Consider the following 24,871-nt stretch of genomic DNA (forward strand, 5'->3'; position numbering starts at 1 on the left):
AAAAAAAAAAAAAAAAAAGAGCAGAGAGAGAAAAACAGAACCAGAAGGAAGCGAAGGAAGAAGAAGAGAAGAGGCAACAAGAGGTAAGATCAAACCAAGAAAAAAAAGAAAAAAAGCAGACATACCTGGTTCCCAGTTTCTCGCCCCCCGCTGCACGTCGACTTTCTTCATTGCGAAGTCCCCGCAGCTGATTGAAGTCACCACCACTGATCACAACCCCCATGTAAGTCACGATCCATTGTTGGAGTCGAAGATCCCTGGGTTTCCGCCTTTGCTTGCCGTAGCCAAAAAAAAGACCCCTGGATCTCTTTCTCCTTCCTTACTGGCTTCAACCAAGAAGCAAAACTCCTCACTGCCCCTTCAGTCGGCCAACAGTAACCCTTTTGTTCTCCATGGTTTCTTTTTGTTTTTTTTTTCTTCCCTTAATTCTTCTGATTTTCCAGAATTACCCCTCTTTTATCTATTAATTCCTTCTATCCCTCATTTTTTTCTTATTTACATTTAGATCACTACCCACACTTGATATCCTTTGTGGTTTAATTGAATCTCAAGTAATTACAATTCTGCCCTTCCCAAAAAAAAATATTTGTTATTCTACCATATATTCTTGAGTGTTATTTTGTTAATCATCACCATGGTAGCCAATAGTGAAGTTGTTCAACAGCTGAATTCTTATAAAGGAGAAACTGATACAAAATTTGATGCTCACTAACATGGTCACGTCCCTAAAAACAATGGTGGAATCTATGCAAGTTTTTATGGGATCCATGCAAGTTTCTATTGATCGTTTGGTGGCAGCGGATAAAGGAAAGAGTCCCATTCAATATGGGATTCTTCCAACACCACTCCACAGAATCCGTCAGTAACACTACCACCACCACCACCACCACCTCCACCACCATATGACACTGGTAGACATGATGATGGAGCAGAAAGAGCAGCAAAATTGGATGTCCTCGATTTTTATGGAGACAATAATCCAGAATTGTACCTTGATTGGATTCACAGCTTAGATACATTCTTCAGATGGTACGGGTTAACTGAGGCTCGAAAGATCCTATTTACAGAGGCCAAACTGAAAGGCACGGCCCGAGTCTGGTGGATCAAGCAACAACAACAGAACCGAACCCGAGCCATTGGTTTGGTCACTACTTGGGCTGAAATGTATGAAATCATGAATCCGCGATTCTTGCCTTTTGATTACAAGCAACGCATGCATCTCAGGTTTGCACAGTTGAAACAAGAGAATTTGACCGTTGAAGAGTATGTTGCTAGATTTTATTATTTGGCCACTCGTTCTGACTTTGAGTGGGATGACGAAGTATTAGTGGCCCAATTTCGCAATGGTTTGCACCCTCAACTTATTGCTACCCTTGCATCTAGTCGACTACCTACCATGGAAGGCGTCATACAAGTAGCATATCAGGTTGAGGAAAGTCTGAAACGCCCATACAATCGGAGAAATTTTGCAGATACTTTTTCTCGAGGTACTAGTTCCGTTTTGCAACAGTCTCCTACCCAAGAGAGGTCATCTAGCAAACCACAGGCTAGTGCTACATCTATGGCCTCTTCACGACCTAGTCGGCCGTATTCTCCACCTCGACATGTTTCTGAAATGTCATCTTCACGGCCTACTCGCCCATACTCACCCCCTCGGCGTGGTTCAGATAAACCTTCTGATTCTTCAAAATTTACAGTTCGGTGCTACTCATGCCATGGATTTGGACATATCAGTGCCCAATGTCCCAGCCATTTGGTTGCTTTTATTGATAAGGATTCTCCTATACCATATATTCCCGAAGAGCAACTTGGTTCTGACACAGTTGATTTAAGAGAAGAGCGTGCAACAGATGAAGTCAATGACACTCTCAGTGACGATGACCAACATCCTTTTTATGTCATTCGTCATGTGTTGACCACTCAAAAGGCCACTGAAAATGAAGATTGGCACCATAGTAGTATTTTTCAGACTCGTGTGAAGTGCAATGATCAATTGCTAACCTTGGTCATTGATGGAGGCAGTTGCACTAATGTTGTCTCTGAAGACGATGTTCGTAAGCTGGGATTGAATACAGAACCACATCCTAATCCTTACAAGGTTGCTTGGGTGAACAACACTAATCTCAAAATCACAGATAAGTGCTTGGTCACATATTCTATTGGTGGATTTAAGGATACAGTCCAATGTGATGTCCTCCCTCTGAAGGTGTGCCATATCCTTCTTGGTCGACCTTGGTTGTTTGATAAGAAAGTACAGCATTGTGGCTATGCCAATACCTATGCCTTCAAGCATGCCAACAAGACTATGAAGTTTCATCCTGCCAAAGATTTCCCTGAAATTAAGCTCAAGAAGATGGTGGGATCGTTCCTCATTCAGCGTATTCCTTCAGACGGTCTCCTCGGTCCTTTCCCTAACTCGACGGAGTCGAGTTCTTTTCAGAGGAGGAGAGTTGATGCAGATACGGCTGCTCTTTCTTGGTTGGACCAGCATGACCGGCTTTGGAAGCCAAGAGCCAAGAAGAACCGGTCCAGCCCAGGGTTTTGGTCCAACAAGGGTTGGAAATAAAATTAGTAGTTTACTTAGTATTTTATTTCATGCTTTTATTTTCCAGGGTTGAACGTAGGAGTTGGATTTACTTCCTTGCTTTGGTTTCCTTTTTATAGTTGTTTCCTAGTTTAGGCTAGTTTCCATTTCAGTTAAGTTTCTAATTTCATGTTCCTATTTTCCTATATATTGGTTGTAATCGATTGAAGATTTAGAGAGCAATTTGATTATTGAATGAATGTGTGAGTGTGATCCTCCTTTTCCCCCTCTCTACTCTGATTTCCCCTCCCTTCCCTAAGGGTTCTCCATCAACATGATCAGTTTGGTTCTCATAGCCACTGAGCATTTTCTATTAGTAATGAATAGTGCAGCCCTCTTCTCTACAGAAAATAAGCCTGTTCTTACACTTCACATATCAGTACGGAGGCCTTCTAGCAGCACATCTTTTGGCTTGTATAAAACTGCTGGGGGATATATGGGTACCTCCAGGACTCAAGACTGCAACTGTGTCCACCCTCTGATTCTTGGTTCCATTCTTGTGCTCCCACCCCCTGTTTTATCTGAGGTATGATGCACAAGCTCTTGCAAACTGGCATGTGCATGCGTTATGGAACCTTTTTCGAAACAAAGTCACTCCATGATGACTGGTAACATCAATGTGGAAGTAGGGAGAGAGAGAGAGACACCGCTGGGAGACTTGGGAATTCTGAAATTATGTATTAGATCCGATTAGGAAAAACATGCAAATAGTTCACCAAGGATGAAAAATGAACTTAGGTGTTCATCTGACTTTCTGGACCGTACCAATGTTGCAGAGGTTTCGTAACAAGTGTACAATACATATTTCAGACAAATCTTCACATCTACACCCTATCAACCACCACAACTCCCACCACCCTGCATACTCCCCCAACTCCTTCATTAGCACATCTCTCTCCCCCCCCCCCCCCCCTTGGTTGTAGGGAAGCCAAAAGCCCTTCTGATGGGTTTCTAGAAGCCTAAGGGATTAGGTTTAGAAACTTAACTTTAAAACAGAATCGCAGTGAAGGTTTAGAAACCAGATTCAAGAGAAAATTGATAACAGTAAATCAACTACTCTGATGGATGTAATATTCTGGTATGAATTTGATAAAATTAGCAAGGAACAACGGATTTAGATATTCTCCAGCCGGAGGGTTGGCTGGATAGGGACCAGTCATGGTTTTCTGTCTGTCTCTCTCCTAATTGCTGTTTCCTATTTTCTCTCCCCTGTTTTCTTTTTCCTGTTTCTCTTTCTCTCTCCTGTTTTGTGTCTGTCTCTCTCCTCACTGGTCCCTCTCCAGCCACCCCTTGGCTGGAGAGGATCTGAATCCAGGAACAACCTTCAAAAGATGGACTTGATCCAATGGTTGGATCTCAAGAACCAGCACTGTTACAGAATTAGTGACCTAAGACCTTAAAAACTAGGAACTCGGATATCTCAGCAATAGTGAACTAATAGAGGTAAGATTCTGGTTAACAACAGTTCTTAGGCTACCAAACAAGATAATATATATATATATATATATATATCAAGTAAATCAGATGGTTAGATTAGGAGTAGTGAAATTATCTTACTTGAGCATTGATGGAGAAGGAAGAATGAAGAAGAAAATATGACTAAGCATCCCACCTAGCCTCAATTGGAATCCCACCACATAGCACTGCATCTCACAGCAAACCTGAATCTCACAGAATAAAGAGAAGGCTCAGTTAAACAACAACTGCCTAGTGTAGTTGGTGAGATTGTGGTGTTATAAGCCCACGCTCACCAGTAGGTCTTGAGTTTGAGTCCCCTCGCTGTTACCTTACCCCTTCACAGTGTAACAATCTAAAAAAAAAGAAAGAAAAGGCTCAAGATAAAATCTCATCAGTCAAATTCGTGTACAAGGCTGGATACCCTTACAAATTTATACAGAAGACTCAAAAACAGACTCGAAAGGAAAGGCCTAACCAATCCTTAACTAATAAGGTAACATAAACTGACAAGGAAATTAACTATGAAGGAACAAAATAAGGCTGGACTTATAAATTCCTAAAACACTTAATAACAATTGAAAAAAGAAATAACACATCTAACTAATCCAGTATGGCTAGCCTCTACCCATATTATAGACCAATCAAAGTGGCCCATTACAATGAGAACACATTTGATTGAAGGCCCAATACATATATAACCCAACCCAAACCTTATTTCTATTAAAATAAACCCAATTGTGTTTTAACTGCATCACCATGTTATTGGGATTTCCATCCTTTCTAGAGCAATTTTTTCCAAATGCTCAAGATCGTTAACATGAATGTGATAACCATCTAACACTCATCATCCTGACTAGGTCCAAACCAAAAACCGTGCTCAAACACATGTTTCTCTTTTCAAAATTTAAACCAGTTTTCAACTCCAGTGATATCTTCAGTACGGATATAGGTTTCTTTATTTCAATAAAATCCAATAGAAGTTTCAATTCAGACATTAAAAGACAAAGCAACTGTCTTCTCTTATGGCCTAAAAAATCTAAACCAGGGCCTACTGAAAAGAGATGAACTGGCACTACTCCCCCATTTTCTCATATTATGAGAATTGGCTGGATATGTCTCCTCAACCCAGCTCCCATATACCCAAGCAGAAATTTATTCACTTATTCAGGCCAACCATCAACCAGTATGTGGTCCTAGTGTCCTACTCTCCGACATGGTCAGCACGGGCGGTAGCAGGAAATTGCACATGCAGTCCCATGTTTTCCCCAATTGTGCCAGAGCTCCCTCCCTGCACAACAGCGTTAGACTTAAGTTAATGTGGAATAAATTTTTACAAAAACACACTTTATCAGGTTAGGGAGGCTTTGTTTATCCCTTGTGTTCTGTGTATGACCATTGCCTAATGGTGGCAAATAGAATCCAGCATGCCCCCCCACCCCCACCCCCACCCAAGAGCACCAAGTTCTGATTTATCTTTTTCTCTCTTCCTCCACGACTTCCCCAAAACCCATCATTTCTCAAAGATTCTTTATTGGCCATGGCATCATAGCTGTTGTGACTCAAGGCATTGGGGGCCTGGAAGCAAGGGGAGACCAAGAAGGCGATCAAGGCCTCCACCTACACGACCAAGGTGACCCTAGTTGTCAAGACACCTGGATGCCTAGGCGACGCCTTGATAACCATGCATGACATCACCATCTCTGGTTGTAAAAGTCAAATCCTACCCCTAAACAATGACTGTTAACCCTAGAAGATCCTCTCTTGACCCATTTTCACTGCCAATCGAGGGCAAAATCTTTAGTCCTAGTAACCAATGAAGATTTCAAATTGAACCACAAAACTCCAGAATCACATCTCATAGAATAATGTAAGGGAAACATGACATACTCATGCCTATAAGTTAAAACAGATCTCCAGAAACAGTAGTTAAAAAACTATCCACCTGAATCAGGAAAAGAACATATGGTGGCTCCCATGAAAAGGAACATAATAATAACAGCAGAAAGGATAAAAAAGTCAACAAACAAACTAAGATCACATGGAAATCAGAATTAACTCTACTGCTGTTGAAAATACAACATAAAGAGGAAAATCATAAAACAGATCAACAGACATTAAAGTTTCGAAACTTTAACAAAGCTATAGAAGCATCTCAATTTGAAGTAAACTAAACTACCGCTGAAAATACCAAAAGAATAATGTTACAAAATATTATGAAAAATTATCAAAGCCCACAAAATATACTCCACATTTTCTAAACATATGAGTGAACTCTAGAAACAAGGGGGAAAAAGGAAAAGAAAATTCATCTTTCCAGTTCTAAGAGAAACCGGAGAGTAATTCACAATAGAAAGCACAGTAATCACACAAATTGATTGATTTGACTAGATGGCAATTGGAGCAAATGAACTCGAACATTATAGACAACTGGTAGTAGAAAGGGAAAGACACACAATTGATTTGAACTTGGAAGAGTATGATGGGAGTCGAGTATAGAATCTGTTTGAATGAGATTCTAGACTATGGAAAATGTAGGACCATGGTTACAATTTCCCCAAATGTGAGGGACCTACAACTCCATTTAACCTTTTATATTTGTAGAACTCAAAGTTTCAAAATTTGACTTCAGATTTGAAGTCAAATGTAGGTTGGTGTTCCTACAAAAAATGGGCAGGACCAATGCAGAAGGTGAACAGTTATGTTCAAATGCTAGTAATTTACAATCTTACCAACACCATAGTTTTCTTAGAACACATTGGGAAGGATTTTACACATTTTACCTCAACCTCAATATGTAATAACATTGAACAAAGAAGGTTGAAAAAAAAAAAAAAGTGCCACGAGTATGCCTTAAGGCTACCGAAAGAGAATTTCTATTTCCGTTATCTAAAGAATCAAGATATCTAGCCAGTTGAATTCCAGGAATAATTGTTATTTTATTATTGGTGCATCGGTAAGCAGCCGGAACTGTATATTCAGCGAATCATTTTTCACATGGATCCTGTTTACACGTTTATAATAATTATACTACACCGGTTTTGGAATTATGTCGCATTGACCTTATGCTAGGGCATTCCCCGGAAGCAATGCATTGCATTACGACCTGAATGCAGTGGAAAGTGAGCAAGGGTTAGATGGGGTGCGCCTTGTAAGAGACAGCTTCAGCGCCCCATTGTGGTGACAAGTAGAGTGTTTACGCACCATGAACAAGTAAAGAAACTAGCCCAAGAGTGTAAGATTAGATTAGTATCTTGTAACATAGGAACTTTAACGGGAAAGAGTTTATAATTGATAGATGTAATGAGAAGAAGAAGAATTAACACAGCTGGTATGCAAGAGAAAAAATGGAAGTGTAAAAAGGCTAAAGATTTAGGCGGCTATAAGCTTTGGTATAATGGGGATACAGCTAATAAAAATGGAGTGGGAATAGTAGTTGATAAAGATTTACAAAAAAAAAGAAAAGAAAAGAAAAGAAAGAAAGAAAGAAAGAAAGAAAGAAAGAAGTTGTAGAAGTTAAAAGGATTAGTGATAGGATACTATCTATCAAGCTTATATTGGGGAAGGAAATAATTAATATAATTAGCGCTTATACACCCCAAATAGGATTAGATGTTAACGTTAAGAAACAATTTTGGGAACAAATGGATGATTTAATCCAAAGAATTAGTCAAAATGAAAAGATTATTTGATGCAGCCTCGTGGGAAGCTACGGATTGGGAGAATTGAATGACTCACGTATCACACTAGTACAAGGCGTGTAGATTTTCAGGTTCGAGCAGTTACAGGAAAACGACTATATCTCTCTCAATACTGGTCGGAATGATGTGATTTCGGAGCCGATGGAATAAGGACTCACAACTCTACAATCGTCGTGACAAAAGTTTTCTCAGAAAACATTTATAGGACACCCAAAATCTTCATGAAGTTGATGCACAAATCTGGAAATTGAAAGTAAGGAAGGGTATAGCTCTTTTAGGCTATGGAATGACTCTCAAGGTTTCAAAATGACTCAACAATAGAGCATATTTTTACTAAACTTCTTCATGTCCCAATAGGTCACATTGTCTTACAATTTATAGGAAAATAAAATAGCCAAAGTCACATTGGTTGTGTGACATATTACAATGTGAAAGAGAACAAAGGAGAAAATATTGACTCTAAAAACTAACTTGACTCATGTTTTCACATCTTAGCCCCATTTGTCTTCAGGTTATGTAAGCTGTTGAAAACTGATGAGCACATTTATGTGTGAAATCTAGGGTAGTAAAACATGCATTTTACATATTTAGAATGGAGCTACCTTGGGTTTTACTCTCTTTTTGCAGGTTTTATATTTTCAAGGCTTTAAGGACTATCGGACACTATATCTCCAATTTTACACGTAAAGAGGTCCTGTTTTTTTTTTTTTTCATGGCTACAAAGAGGACGAAATTCTGAGCAAGATGGACGTGTTCAATTAAAAGTACACATTCGTTTGATCAGCCGTACAAATGATTATTCTTTTCAGGCCAGAAAAAGAATAATGGATCATAACTGAACCAAGATGCAGAACCAGCCTGTTTGTAGTTGTCCCAGGGGTAAAAAAGAATATTCCAAATTCTAACAAGGATCGATGGACCACACCCTTAAGTGATTGAAGATTCGTTTTTGGTAACAACAACTACCTAGCATAGTTGGTGAGTTGTGGTGCGCAAAATCCATTCCTTATTAGGAGGTCTCAAGTTCGAACCTTGGCTGCCATTTTTTGGAGTTTTTTTTTGGAAAGATTTTCTTTCTCCTACTCATCACTTAAAGGAAGTCTGCCAAGAGGTTGTGCGCAAGTTTGAAGAAGAGAGAGAAAATAAAGAGAAAAAATAGGAAAGAAAAGAAGTAAAGAAAAACACAAGGGAATGGATGAAATTTCCCATTAAAATAAAATATTATCCAAATCCAAGCAAGAAAAATCGGCCAAGGGGGGTTTTTTGCGCAAGAAGAGAGAGAAAAAGGAAAAAAAAAAAAGAAGAGAAAAAATAGGAAAAAAAAGGTAAGAAATAAAAAAAACTTCCACTTCCTATGATTCTCTCTCTTTTCTCTCCTCCACTTTACCACAAAATCGTCCAAGGGGATCCACCCTTGAAGGTCCTCCTCTCTCTCCTATTCCCTATAAAAGGGAGTCCACAAAACCCTAAAGGGTGGTCCCTCTCTTCCTCTCTACTTCTCTTTTTAGGTTTTTTTTTAATTGCTCTTTCTATAGTCTCTTTCTCTAGCTCTAGTTGTAGGTTTTTGCTTCAAACACTTTTGTAAGTTCTTTTTATTCAATTAATGCAAGCACTTTTGTTTTTGATTCAGTCTCTTATTTTTATTGTTTAAGCAATTGAAGTTGTAATTTTCAAGTTCTAGTTCTAGGTGACCAGAACAAGCTATAGAGCATGTCTTTCAAGTTCAATTTTTCTCTTCAGATTTGTTTTCTCTAGTACTAGAAATTTCAGATTTGGTTTATTTTAGATTTGGTTTTTAGTATTGGTAGTATCTTAAATCGATCAAGTTTTCAGTTCAAGGATTGAAGTTCAAGTAAGTAGGCTCCTTCAGTAGTCTTCTCACCCCCTTCTCATTCCCTCTTCCTGGTTTCCTTTCTTTCTTAATTTAGGATTTTAATTTCAATTGTTACATTATTGCTTTCCCTTTCTCCCAAGGTTCATGGCTAGTGTATATGTTGGCTTTGCCCCTCCTAGCCATAGAACCATCATTTTATTTTATTTTATTTTAATTGCCTCCCTTTCCCTAAAGCCAAGTAGAGTAACCGTTGTAAGATGATGCATCCCTCGGGCTAAGTAGAGAAACCGACTTGTGAGCCTCTCTCTAACTTTATCCCCTTTCTTTTACTTTATTTTTATTTCAGCATTTTTTTTCCTTCATTGCTTTTTAATTGCGTGGGTAGTTTATTTTCAGTTATTTATTTATTTAATTTTAATTGCGTGGCTTGCGTATTTAAATTCATAGATGACGAATCGTTAGGACGTTATTTTAGATACATATGTTTAGGATGGTTGTTAGAATTAGATCACAACCATTAATCGGTTCACTTTCGCATTATTAAAAGAAGCCAAAAATAAAGTGGCTGCTCTCCTTATGTTCGACCCATAGCTACATTGATCTGTACGCTTGCGGTTACATTTTAAATCCTAACAAAACTCACCTTGTCTTGGTTGCCTTTGTCTTCAAGGTTGGTTGGATGTTGAAAACTCACCTCGTCTTGGTTGCCTTTATTTGAAAAACGGAGATGATAGTTAATTATTGTCAAAGACAAAGCCAACTATCATTAGGACTCTTCAAATCTCTTCTTGACATATGGGTTACTAATGCTCAAAGTCTAAAAGAAGAGGCATTCAAATTAGGGGTTTTTCAAATTGTGGGTGCTATGATTGAATTCAAGACAAGTGGGAAGAAAATGTAGTGTAGATTTGCATCCACCTAATGCCATCTAGAAGATTTCCAAGTCAAGCCTTCTTGAATGCTGACTTGGCTCCTTTGGAGTGATATGGAGGAGACTAAGAAGTGCTTGTTGAGATGACATGTGGGCTGGAATTATGGTGGGCTAACATGTACTTGAACTGTTGATGTAACCCAAGTCCAGTTTTAATATTGTGGGCCTTAAGCCTTGCAGACCTCCTAAGCATTTTGGGGTGTGAGGCTTGAGCCTCCATATTTTCAACTAGGTCTGAGGTTGTATCATTCCCCCCGAGTTGAAAAGAATTCGCTTTCAAATTCAAATCTCCATCATCGGACGAATCTCCGATATATGGTGTCAGATGCTTCACATTAAAAATGTTAGATGTCTTAATGTGGGATGGAAGCTTCAAACGATATGCATTAGGGCCAATGGGTTCAAGTATTTCAAGAGGGCACATCTTCCGGTCACTCAGCTTGTTGTATGTGCCAACGGGGTGTTGCTCTGGTGGTAATAAAGCCCAAACATAGTCCCTTGGTTCAAAAATAACCTCACGCCGCTTCCTGTCAACATTTTTCTCGTAATTATTGGCACTTGTTTGCAAACGCTCCTACACATCTTCATGCACCAATTTCAGTTGTGTGATCAATTCATCAACCTGAACATTAGGCTTCCCAAGGAAGGGAATAGGTGCAAGATCCAGTGCCGTTGTCGGTTGTTTCCTATATACAACATGTCCTAATGATACAACCTCAGACCTAGTTGAAAATATGGAGGCTCAAGCCACACACCCCAAAATGCTTAGGAGGTCAGCAAGGCTCAAGGCCCACAATATTAAAACTAGACTTGGGTTACACTAACAGTCCAAGTCCATGTTAGCCCACCATAATTCTAGCCCACATGCCACCTCAACAAGCACTCCTTAGTCACCTCCATATCACTCCAAAGGAGCCAAGTCGGCATTCTAGAAGGCTTGACTTGGAAATTTTCTAGATGGCATTAGGTGGATGCAAATCCACACTACATTTTCTTCTCACTTGTCTTGAATTCAACCCTAGCATCCACAATTTGAAAAACCCTACTTTGAATGCCCCTTCTTTTGGACTTTGAGCATTAATAACCCATATGTCAAGAAGAGATTTGAAGAGTCCTAATGATAGTTGGCTTTGTCTTTGATAATAGTTAACTATCATCTCCATTTTTCAAACAAAAGCAACCAAGACAAGGTGAGTTTTCAATATCCAACCTAACCTTGAAGACAAATGGGACTAAGATGTGGAAACATGAGTCTAGTTAGTTTTTAGAGTCAATATTTTCTCCTTTGTTTTCTTTCACATTGTAATATATCACACAACCAATGTGACTTTGGCTGTTTTATTTTCCTATAAATTATAAGACAATGTGGCCTATTGGGACATGAAGAAGTTTAGTAAAAATTTGCTCTATTGTTGAGTCATTTTGAAACCTTGAAGAGTTTCCCATCTTTATGACCTTGAAGAGGCATTCCATAGCCTAAAAGAGCTATAACCTTCCTTACTTTCAATTTCCAGATTCGTGCATCAACTTCATGAGAGATTTCGGGTGTCTTACAAACGTTTTTTGAGAAAACTTTTGTCACGACGATTGTAGAGCTGTGAGTCCTTGTTTTATAGGCTCCGGAATCACATAATTCCGGCTTTATTGAGAGAGATATAGTCGTTTTTCTGTGACTGCTCGAACCCGAAAATTCTACATGCCTTGTACTAGTGTGATACACTGATACGTGAGTCATTCGATTCTCCCGATCCGTAGCTTCCCATTCGTGCACTATTTCAGGGAAGGTATGTCAATTAATAATCGACTCTGGTTGTTGTGAGAATGTGATTTCTGAAGATGCCGTGCGTAAGCTAAAACTGGAGTTGAAAGAACATCCCACTCCATACAAGATGACATGACTTAAGCGAGGTATCGAGGTAATCGTTTCAAAACGTTGTTTGATCAGCTTATCAATTACCTCTACATATTTTGATAAGATTGGTGTGATGTGTTACTCATGGATGCAAGTCATATTATACTTGGCCGACCTTGGCAGTTTGATAGAAAGACCACACATGATGGGTACAAGAATACGTACTCATTTTTGTATGCGGGGAGGAAAATTATTTTGGCACCCTCAAAGGAGCCTATTAAAACCCCCTATATCAGAAAATTCCTCTCCTAATTTTCTTACATTGAGGGATTTGCGTGATGGCATGGGTGAAGTGAATGTTGTTTATGTCTTTCTTAACAAAGCAGACAACAACCATGTTAAGCCTGAAATACCTGATAAAGTGAAGCAATTTCCTCTCCTAATTTTCTTACCTTGAGGGATTTGCGTGGTGGCATGGGTGAAGTGGATGTTGTTTATGTCCTTCTTAACAAAGTAGACAACAAACATGTTAAGCCTGAAATACCTGATAAAGTGAAGCCATTATTGGCCGAATTTAGTGATGTATTCCCCTTGGACCTTCCACAAGGTCTTCCCCCCATGAGGGACATTCAACATCAGATTGATTTGGTATCTAGAGCTTCATTACCAAATCTGGCCCATTATCGTATGAGCCCCGCTGAACATGAAGAATTACATAGACAAGTAGCAGAGTTGATGGATAAGGGCTTCATTCGAGAAAGCCTAAGTCCTTGTGCTGTACCCGCATTACTTGTACCGAAGAAGAATGGCACATGGAGGATGTGCATCGATAGTAGAGCGAAAAATAAAATCACAATCAAGTATCACTTTCCTATTCCAAGGCTCGATGATTTATTGGACCATCTTTCAGGTGCTACTATCTTTTCAAAGCTGGATCTTGCACATATGGGTTACTATCATTAGAACAAACCCAACTATCATTAGGACTCTTCAAATCTCTTCTTGACATATGGGTTACTAATGCTCAAAGTCCAAAAGAAGAGGCATTCAAAATAGGGTTTTTCAAATTGCGGGTGCTAGGGTTGAATTCAAGACAAGTGGGAAGAAAATGTAGTGTGGATTTGCATCCAACTAATGCCACCTAGAAGATTTCCAAGTCAAGCCTTCTAAAATGCTAACTTGACTCATTTGGAGTGATATGGAGGTGACTAAGAAGTGCTTGTTGAAGTGGCATGTGGGCTGGAATTATAGTGGGCTAACATGGACTTGGACTGTTGGTGTAACCCAAGTCCAGTTTTAATATTGTGGGCCTCGAGTCTTGCTGACCTCCTAAGCATTTTGGGGTGCGAGGCTTGGGCCTCCATATTTTCAACTAGGTCTGAGGTTGTATCGTTATTATAGGATGTTTAAATGGGCATGTTGGAAGGGATAATAGAGGCTATGAAAGAATTCAAGGAGGATTTGGTTTCGGAGATAGGAAGAGGTGGGAATTTTAGTGTTGGATTTTGTAGTTGCCTACAATTTATCAATGGTAAACACATAATAACCTTTAAGAGTGGACAACATAGTAGCCAAATAGATTCTTTCTAACTAGATAAGCTGATAGGTTATCATGTAAATATTGTAAGATTATGCCATGGGAGAGCGTAGCCACGCAACATAGATTAATGACCTTAGATATGTGTTTTAGAAAGAATAATTGCAGGAGAAGTGAGAATAATTTCCCTAAGATAAGATGGTGCAATTTAAAGAGTGAAAAGCTATAGACATTTCTTGATTAATTAGTATCACATGGAAGGTCGGATTTAGATGATGATCCTAACATAATATGGCGAGATGGTTGCTTATATTAAAAATCCAGCTAAGGATGTTTTAGGTGAATCTAAAGGATTATGACACTCATCTAGGAAGACTTGGTGCTAGGGTGAGGAAGTTCAAACAGCAATAAAGGCTAAGAAATTCAGTTTTAGAACTTGGCAAAGAACAAAAGAAGAAGAGGATTTCAATAGGTATAAATTCATCAGAAATGAGGTTAAGAAGATAATAGGTAAAGCAAGGGGGCTACAAAATATGAGGACCTCTATAACAAGTTAGGCACTAAGGGGAACAAGGTATAGATAAACTAGCCAAACTAAGGGAGAAGAGAAGTAGAGATTTCAACCATATCAGGTGTATTAAAAGTGAGGATGATGATATTGTAATAAACGGTGAGGAGATTAAAGAGAGGTGGACTAAATATTTCTATAATTTACTAAATGAAATAATAGTATTTTAGAAGATTATAATAACCATCAAGGATCTACAAATCTTAGATATATATGGTGAATTAGAGAGAGTAAAGTAGAAGAAACATTAAAAAAAGACGAAAATAGGTAAAGTAGTAGGTCCAGATGGTATCCCATAGAGGTTTGGAAGAGTCTAGGAATTTGTGGATTTTTGTGACTAACTAGATTATTTAATAAGATTCTAAGTTATTTAATAAGATTCTAAGCACAAGGAAAATGCTACATGAACGGAGAAGAAGTATTGTGGTACTGATTTATAAAAATGAAGGTGATATTCAAAATTGTAAAAATTAAAGAGGAATTAAACTCATGAGCCATTCGATGAAATTATTATTATTATTATTTTCAGATAACCAATTTGGTTATATGCTAAGGAAAAGCAAACACAAAAGCTATCTATTTGCTCAAGGGACTAATAGAAAGATTTAGAGCATATAAGAAAGATCTTCAGATGGTTTTTATTGATTTAGAAAAAACCTATGTTAGAGTTACTAGAGAGTTAATTTGGAAGTTTTAGAGAATAAAAATGTTTTGAGTAAATATGTAGACGTAATTAAAGATATGTATCATGATGTAGTGACTAGCGTAAGATCTGTGAAGGGACAGGGTAGTGAATTCCCATAATAGTTGAATTACACCAAGGTTCAGCTCTAAGCCCGTAGTTGTTTGCACTAATCATAAATGAGTTGACTAGAGATATTCAAGATCAGATCCCTTAGTGTATGCTTTTTGCAAATGATATTCTTTTGGTGGATGAAACAAATGCTAGGATAAATGCAAAGTTAAATTTATGAACATCAACCTTGGAAACAAAAGGTTTAAAGATAAGTACAACAAAGACAAAAAACATGATGTGTAACTTTAGTAACAATAGGACAAAGAGTGGGTTGTGAAAATTGATGTTAGAGAACTACCACAAAGTGATAACTTTAGATAGCTAGGTTCGCTTATGAATAAAGGAGTAGGAATAGAGGATGATATTGTACAAAGAATTAAAATAGGGTTGATGAAATGGAGGGGTGCGTTTGGAGTGTTATGTGATTTTTGTATACCTTTAAAACTCAAAGGAAAATTCTATAGAACGGTTATACAACCAACAATGCCATATGGGGCCGAATGTTGGCAAGTAAAACAAAAACTTTTAAACAAACTTAGTGTGGCAAAAATGAGGATAATTTGATGGATGAGTGGTAAAACTAAAAAAGATAAAATAAAAAAATGAACAAATTAGAACAAATCTGGGTGTTGCCCCTATTCATGATAAGTCACAATAGACTCGTATGAGTTGGCATGGACATGTGCAACAGAGGTCTTTGAATGCTTCAATACAAAGAAATGATTTATTGCAAATCGAAGGAACTAAAAGAGTTAGAGGTAGGCCTAAAATAACCATAGAAGAAATTGTTGACGAAGGACGTGTAGCTTAGGATTAGAATCTTGTATGGCTTTGAATAGAACTGATTGGAGAAATAAGATCCATGTAGCCGACCCCATTTAGTTGGGATCAGGCTGAGTTGTAGTTGATTAGAATATAGAAACTTCAAACGTATCCGTACTAACATCTCTTTGCGCTTCAAACAATTACATAGACTTCAATAGTCTCAGGTTTTGGCCTTTCATAGCCCCTCTCTGCTTATGACTCCAACGTAATTGACCTCGATCAACAATATACAGCTAAAAGAGGATAGCAATTAATAACAAGCCAAAACAGTCATAGAAATCCAAAGGAATTCACTCAATAACCATGAATGCTTTGGGAGTATGGTTGCATTAAGCTATATTAGATAGAATAGTTCAACTAGAGTTGCAGTAATAAAAATTCTGCAAAGGAAATGAAGAAATCATAATCTTCAACTCCTACAGATCATGTTTACATGCAGACCATCATAAAACAAGCTTAACCATTTCACATGAATCCAAATGCATAGCAAGGGAGACAAATAAAGAACTGGAATACTACATAAACCATTATGCTGGGGACAGAAAAGGACGCACCTTGGTATAGAAGACAAACCATGGGAGGTGTTTGAAAAGCTTGCAAACACATTCGAATATGACTTTGTCAAATAGGAAAAGTTAGCAACAGGAGGCAAAGCAGGCACCCTTTCACCTTTCTTAAGGAGCTCTTGTAGGTCAAGCCTCTGCAAGGTCAGGACAGCTCTGGATTCCCTCCAGACGAATGCAAGGACTTCATTTTGAATCACAAATAGTGAACCAGGCTTAGAGCCAGGATATCTGAAACCGTACCCATTTGCAATTCCATCCCCATTATAAGCATGTTTCACCTCCACGGGTATGGAATCTCCATCAGTATCCCAAGGGAATGGATCCAATGAAGGTTCGTCAACCTTTACAATAAACATCGCCGACCCATTGGGATGCAGGACATAGTGGGTGCCTTCTAATATTTTGGTTGCAATGAGAAGTCGCTGACCTTCAGACACTTCATAAGAAAGCAAAAGAAAGAATAGAGCTTTCCCAGGCTTATCTTCTGCAGGCCTCCCGGGAGGCCAGCCAAAGGTGCCACCCCACAGGCCTGAATACTCTTCACCAGCTTTAGGGATCCTCACAGGCAACTTGTACAGGGCAAACCGGCTGTCAGGCATGTTTGGCCATGCTCGATAACTAGATAACTTCATAGTACAAGCATGTAAGCTCAAGCCAATTGTGTCACCTGGCCTTAGGAACTCATGAAGCTGTGCATATTTAGTTTCACTGCTCGAAGTACCATTCCTTGAACTTGCACGATCATTGATGGAGCCGGACTTCCCAAGAATCTGTTTCACACTATCCTTAAAATACCCAGCTACAGTTCTCCTCTTTGTATTCTTTGAGTGACCCTCCACCCCATTGGCAGAACCATACCTGGCACCTGAAGCATCAAGAGTCTTCATGATCTTGTTCAATTCCATCCAAATAGGATCTGAAGGGAGTCCAGGTGCCGACTCCCAATCAATGTGGCCCTCACCAAGCTTGTACATCCGCAATAGCATTGAACGGCGCTCAGACAAGAGCACCATATCCTTCTGAAAGTTTACTTCATCATCTCTTAAGCCAGGAAACAGAGGCCCATTTTCCGTATCAGGGACCTTTAAGCGATAGGTAACGACCTCCAGCAGTTTCCGTCTGTCACCAAAAGCCAATCTACTGAAGGGCACCACAGGCTTGTGAGTTTCAACTAATCTATGTGACTTCAAAATTCCATCATCAGACCTACTAATCTTACTATGCAACAATTTCCATCCCCAGCACTGCTGCTGTGGCTCTACCTCAAGCAAGAGCACATTGCTGGCTCTATCAACCGCCTTGAGCAGACCAGGATAGAAGTAATTAGTATCCTTCTCTCGCCCATGTAAGAAAAATGCCGCAGAGCCATCAGAATCACTAATAATCTCAAATACAGGTGCCCATAGTAGAGGGCCATCTTCAAGCCCCAATGGCCCAATATCTTGAGGGATGATTCGGCACCCAACAACAGATACAAAACCAGGCATCACATAAACTACATTTCCAAGCTCCGGGTTCTGGTGTACCCAGATGCCGATCAAGGGCCGAACACTAACAAGAAACTTACAGAGAGCATTGTAAGAGGACACACCATTGCGCCATTCCACAAGTTCTTGATTAGCAACCACACCTAGCATCTCACATTGGGAGAGCCAGACCTTCTCAGAGAATGCAAGATCATAGAGGCTCCGGCAACAGAGGCTGAGGTTGCAAAGGTCTCTCCGAGAGAGGCAACGACAGACGATTATAAATACATCGTCTGGTAAAGCTAGAAGTAAGCTAGAACCACAGTGATCAGCCGACATAACAGGAATTGACTGAAGGGTACAAGAGAAAACCCACAAAATTGACGTCCAAAGCTAAGTTACAAATCTTCAAAAACCCTAAAAAAAATCTCTACATTCAATTAGATTTTGAATCTGAAGCAACAAACAAGTATCAACTACCTGAACTAACAGCAAGACCCCATCGTAGGAAATGCAACACAGGAGACGCGATTAAAACCCTCTACAAATTACAAGAAACCCATCTGATGAAAGTGAAAATGGAATGGAATAAAGAGATCAGCACCTGGAAATGAAACGGGTTGCTTTCAGATTCTTAAAATTGTGCTAAAGGCATCTTGCATGGTTCAGAAACAGATAGAAGAGAGATGAAACTACTAATCACGATGGAATTAAAAACAAAACTATAATAATAAAATCAGAGAAAATTATAGAAAAAATAATTCAGAAACGCGAATGGAATGAATTGAGGCCAACAAGACATCAATTTTTACTTCAAGAAGTCATCCCTTTCCTTTGTTGCAGACGAAAGGGGAATTATAATTTTTGCAGACATATAAACAGAGAATGATAATATTAGAGTAAGTAAACAAAACAAGTTTGATTCTCCAAGCTGGAGTCTCTCTCTAGAATTTATGAGAATTTTCTCTCTCCTGGTGGTGACCAGTTAAAAACGCACAGTGACCACTTCAAGATGGGAGGTAAAGCTCCACCAGTCCAAAAGCTTGAGCTTGACCATCCACATCGTCATCATTATTATTGAGACTAGATATTGAATGAAGTGGGTCCTGACCTAAGAGATCTAGGTTGGTACGATATCAGCCATTGATTGAATTGGGTAATTAACCTTGGGTGACGATAAGTCATCCTTAATATAGTGGTGGACCCCTTTACCTTTGACAGATTTGACGCGTGTTCAACAGTACTGTTTGAAGGACCATTGCACTTTGGTCTTGTCTGAATGGGAGTCAGAGGAAGCACGTGAAAATGGGCTGGGGTTTGCCGTTATGGTTGAAGACAAAATAGGCAGCTCAGCTAGAAGCCAAAGTAGAATCTGACTGTGCTTGAGCTCGTTTTTTCTTTTTATTAGAAGGCCAAGTCCAGGCCCAGGTTCAGGCCCATACATGATGGGCTTATTAAAAAAATGCTAAGCTTAACATTAACAGTCACGTAAATAGATTTTTTTTTTATTTGACTTAAGTTTTAAGTTGCCGAGGATGTCGGGGTTGCCAAGCCTCTTGACCTTGACCACTGAAATATATAAGAAGTACAAAAGGGTGGATCTTGTTTGTAACCTGCAGCTAATGTGACTGCATATTGAAGCACCGACACTGATAAAATTTTGGACTTTCATGGGGGTGAGAGAGTTATTTCACCCCACCTTGTATCTGGGTATATGAGCTCTCGAGCAAAGTTCTTTTTCCCTAAGAAGTGTGTTGCATTAAAATGATATAAAAGTAAGATTAAAGCTTTATTTTCACCAATTCTAATTACAATAAAAATTTCTTTATTGGGTAAGTTTAGATCTCCACAAAAGGTGTAACGATCTAGGCACCTTCTCGGAGAGAGGCTCGGTGAAATAGACATGTCTGTGAAGATGCGAACTACCTGCACCTGGATAGAATGACCTATGAAGCTTACTATTCCTGGGATGCTTTCGGCCTTTCTTACGCAGCTTAGGTGGAGGGCGAAGAAGGCCTCCTTCCGGGTGGAGCCATCAATGAGATACCATTCTGAAAGAGTTAAATTCTAACCTTGTGTTAGGACAAAATGATCATTAAGGAAAATTGCAAAGAGTTTGTTTATTAATGCCTGATGTTGTAGGAGATTTCATTTAAGATGATCAACTTGAGTTTCCAAACCATAGTAGGTACATCCATGGTTTGATTCTATGTCTTTTAATTCAGACTTGATGATATAGCTAGTGATTGAACTTGAGAACTTGGATTGAACATAGCATCAATTCACTTGATTTCGTTTGTGGAGTTGGTTGGTAAATTAGTTATGTTTACTAGTTGATTTGTTAGTTTCACAAAGGGCAGGGCAAGAGATCGTTGCCTAATCACATGGCCCCTACACTTGCATAGGGCCAATGAGAGTGCACACAAGGACATCAACATTGATGTTTTTATTTTTATTATTATTATTATTAGTTTTTCCATAGAGGATGGAATGATAGTTTTGGATGCTCATGTCTTGTCTGGGCGTAAAGCCACAGACCATTTAGTTTTTTTTTCCCTATCACAAATTTGGTCTCTAAAATGCATGAGTGTAATTTCTTTTATCCATTAAGATAACTATTAGATACTTAATCTTATGTTGTCTTTGAAGAGTAGATTTGCTCCATTTGGTTAATTGATTTCCTAAATTAATATTTGTTTTGTAGAACAAAGTGAATCTAGTAATAATATGGTAAAAAAAAAAAATCCATAGAAAATAAAATTATAGAATATCTCAAATATTTTGAAGAATTAAAATAGCTAATGGGATGATTGATAGAATCTTGAGGAAATTACACTCCCCTCCCTTGTATGTTTCAAGTATTACATAACCCTTCCCTACGAAGTTTGAAATTGCACTCCCCTCCCTCCTAAGTTCTAGATTCTATCAACCATACCCTGACCATGAGTGAGGAACCGTTAAGTGTATTACAAATTTGTTTTAAACCCCAAAATACCCTTGATCTAATGGAGATGACCTATTTGCCCTCAACCTTTATTCTCCGTCTTCGTTCCCAACAGCGGCTGGCGACTTTATTCCTCTTCTTCTTCTTCTCTGTTTCCGTTCGGCAACGACGACCAGCACTCTATTGCCTTCCCCCCATTCCCGGTCGTAGCACAGGTAGGTGCGGAGCAATTGCCCCTATTTGTAAAGCATTCACTTTCTTCCCAGCTTCTGAGAAAACCATGGCTGGTGGATTTTAAGACCAAATGCCGATTCTAATGTTCTAGGATTCTTGGTCCAATTTTGGCCGATTCTAAGTTGATCTGAATTAGAGTTGGTCGGAATCGATTCCATCGACTGGTTACTGTGTTTTAAAACCATGGCCTATAGGGTAGAAAAACCAAGAATTTACAAGTTGGGTTGTTTCTTGCACCAAGATCACCTCAAAATCTGGAGTTGATCTTATGAGAACCAGAAGAGGCTGCAACTACTGCCCAAATAGAGTTCAACTGAGAAATCAAAGAAAAACAGATTAGGAAGAAGCAAGGAAGTAAGAAGTAAAGAAAGAAGATGAAGAATAACAAGGGTTAATGGAAGGAAGGATGGGGTTAATATGGGATATATCACATCCGAAACAAATGAGAAGTTTAAAGGAGAGGAAATAGATGCACTTCCACTGCTCTTGGCATCAACACTAAAAAAACTTCATTTAAAATTCAAAATCCTATATCCATCTGTGCTTACATATGCAAGGAAAAGAAAATAAAGTCCAATTTGTACTAAAAAAACTTCATTTAAAATCCAAAATCCTATATCCATAGGGCTCGCGAACAACAGAGCGACTTGGCCATTCTTGTCACACCCCGTTCACACAGAACCGGATCGGTGACCGAGTTAACTTCGGTTAACCCAAACCTGCCAGGATCATCTGATACAATACCCCACCACAGCATACCCACATCTAAGATAAGTGTTCAAAAGTTCAGCGGAAGACTTAAATTACCTGTAAATATCTCCAATATACTTGATACCCAAATTGTAGTATATAATTAAGGACATGTGGGCCTGCAGGCATGATATTTACATAAAAAGAATGACAGTTTACGTATCAAGTACACAAAAGGGGAGGTCATCAAAAGAATAAAAAAGTAAAATCCTGTACGGTGTCATTACCTGCGGTCCCGCAGCACAGCCCTCGCACCGTGCTCATACTCCTCAAGGACCCACCAATCCTCAAGGGAAAACCCGATAGTGGGCCAGACTCCTGATCTTCAGGTGGGTGACCTGCAAAATCATCTAAAAGAGGTGTGCACGTGGGATGAATTTACTAGCTCATTAAGTGAAAATAAAGACCACATAAACAGCCACATCCATATACACCATATGCTATGCAATTCATTTTAAATCTTATCCACCTAAACAACATTACTAAGTCTTAGGTTATGTACTACTTACAACCACAGTGCACGTATGCCCCCGGATGCGAGCTGCGAACTCCATCTCGCGATACACCCATAGGGTTGTCGGAGAAGGTCCACCGTGAGTACTCAAAAAAGTAAAGCATGCCAACTATCGGCTCTCAACATAAAAGTAAATGACAGGAAAGTAAAGGTGCTGACCCCAGCAATTTAAAAGTAGTACGATTGGCCCTCTTGAATATACTATTGAGGTTGACGACTGTCCTAATGACCAGCCGGGGTGTATGTCTAACCGCCACAGTGACCCGACAACCGCGACCACTGCTTCCCCCAAGTGATAACCCAACACCTCAACCCCTGTTGGGAAGGGTCGTAGCACGAGGAATGATAATCCTAAATCACATGCTCCATATGACAATATACGATTACATAGTGCCACCGCGTCCCATACCACGGGCCACCAATGCACTCATTTCCAACTTGACTATGACGTTTAGTCTAATAATGCATCATGCATAGTAATCCAACCATTCATCATATAAGCACATCAATCATTTAGCATTAAGAATGTAAAGCACAACACTCATATCATAAATCATTTGTTTAGAATGCACAAGCAATGTGTGAGAATGGCATACGAGGATGACTAATCTACACATAATTTGCATGATGACATGGCTAGTCTAGATACAATTTATGATACAAAAATAAGCCTTAAAATAAATTCAAATGTCCTCTCCCCACTTACTTGTTGGATACAAAAGCTCACGTTCGGTAAAGGTGAGATTCGGCGTGAGAAATGTAAATTTTAGTAGAACCTATCATAAGCGAATGAGGTTAGCATTTCACCATTTTGGGGTCAAAACTAATTATGTTTGATGTCTAAATCATGTTTAAAATCATAAAAGAAGGTTATCCGCCCGTTTTGGGCCCATTCGGGCTAAAAAATCCAACAGGTGGGCCAACAGGTGGGCCAGATAGCCCACCTGCCTTCGCCCACCGGTCTTCACAGGAGGGCCGGATAGCCCCCCGGTTCAATCGGTGGGCCCCCTCAGGCGGGCGGGTTCGCCCATCGGTTATCGCTCACCTGTGGGAACTGAGGTGTTGCCCCCTTAGGCGGGCTCCCTCAGGTGGGCGGCTTCATCCGCCGGTCTTCGCCCACCTGTGGGGGCAGAAATTTGTTTTCTTCTTTGAAACATTCTACAACCTTGAAAAAACCAAATGGGACTGTTCCAATCACATTTTCCACACATCTAAGGACTTATAAGATGATTCTAACCTAGATCTAAGTTAGATTTAAGGATTGAAAATCAATCTTACCTTCTTTGCTCAAGAGCTCTTCCAAAACCCCAAAATCACCTTTTAACTCAAGAAATCACCAATGCTTCTCAAATCTTGTAAATACTTCTTTAAACCTTCAAAACCAATATATAGACCATCTATTAAACCTTAGATTCATCATCTCAAGTGGGATTTACAAGATCTCAAGGAACTCTACCCAAATCAAGGGTTTCACTTGGGGTTTGGTGAAAGTTTAAGAAGTATAGCTTTCGCTCACCTCAAATCTTAGGTATCGTGTTGGGGATCACTTTTACGATGCCGGAATGAGAAGATCAAACCTTGGCATCGCTTAAAATCATGTCTTCCTCCTATTCTTTCCCTTTCTTCTTCTTCTTCGCTCTCTTTTTCTTCATTTCTTTTCTCTCTCTTCTTTACTATTCTCACCAACTCTTTAATGCATTAAATGAGAAAAAGGAAAAGACACAATAAGTACTATTTATATTAGAGAATATCTATTAGCCACATGGGTGGGTCACACAGGTGGGCGGGTTCGCCCACCTATGACCGCCCACCTGTTGGTCGAAACTTAACCAAACAATGGAGATTTTAATGGAATTCGACTCTCGGCATGTATCACACTCTTAGCACAAGATATATAATTGTTTGAGATTTAAAATGTAACCGCAAGCGTACGGATCAATGTAGCTACGGGTCGAATACAAGAAGAGCAGCCACTTAATTTTTTTATTCCTTTTAATAATGCGAAAGTGAACCGATTAATGGTTATGATCTAATTCTAATTACCGTCCTAAACATATGTATCTAAAATAACGTCCTAACCATTTGTCATCTAAGAATTTAAAGATGCAAGCCACGCAATTAAAAATAAAAAAAAATAAATAACTGAAAATAAACAACCCACGCAATTTAAAAATAATAATAATAAATAAACAAAGTAAAAGAAAGGGGAAAAAGCTAGAGAGAGACTCACAAGCAGGTTTCTCTACTTAGCCCGAGGGATGCATCATAATATGAGCTTCCCTACTTGATCAGAGAGTCACTCTTACAAGGGTTA

General features: G+C 39.1%; 1 protein-coding gene across 1 annotated transcript in view; it reads right to left on the reverse strand.

The window, feature by feature from the left end:
- The window catches only part of LOC122057619 (F-box protein At5g39450-like), a 93,174-nt gene extending 74,033 nt beyond the window's left edge, over positions 1-19,141 (reverse strand). Inside the window, exon 1 of the mRNA XM_042619783.1 lies at positions 16,638-19,141. Within this exon, the coding sequence (XP_042475717.1) occupies positions 16,638-18,454 (1,817 nt within the window). The 5' untranslated portion in view covers positions 18,455-19,141. The remainder of the gene's footprint in view (positions 1-16,637) is intronic.
- Between the last annotated feature and the right edge of the window lie 5,730 nt (positions 19,142-24,871).

The sequence above is a fragment of the Macadamia integrifolia genome, chromosome 12 (assembly GCF_013358625.1).
Source record: "Macadamia integrifolia cultivar HAES 741 chromosome 12, SCU_Mint_v3, whole genome shotgun sequence".
NCBI classification, from domain to species: Eukaryota; Viridiplantae; Streptophyta; class Magnoliopsida; order Proteales; family Proteaceae; genus Macadamia; species Macadamia integrifolia.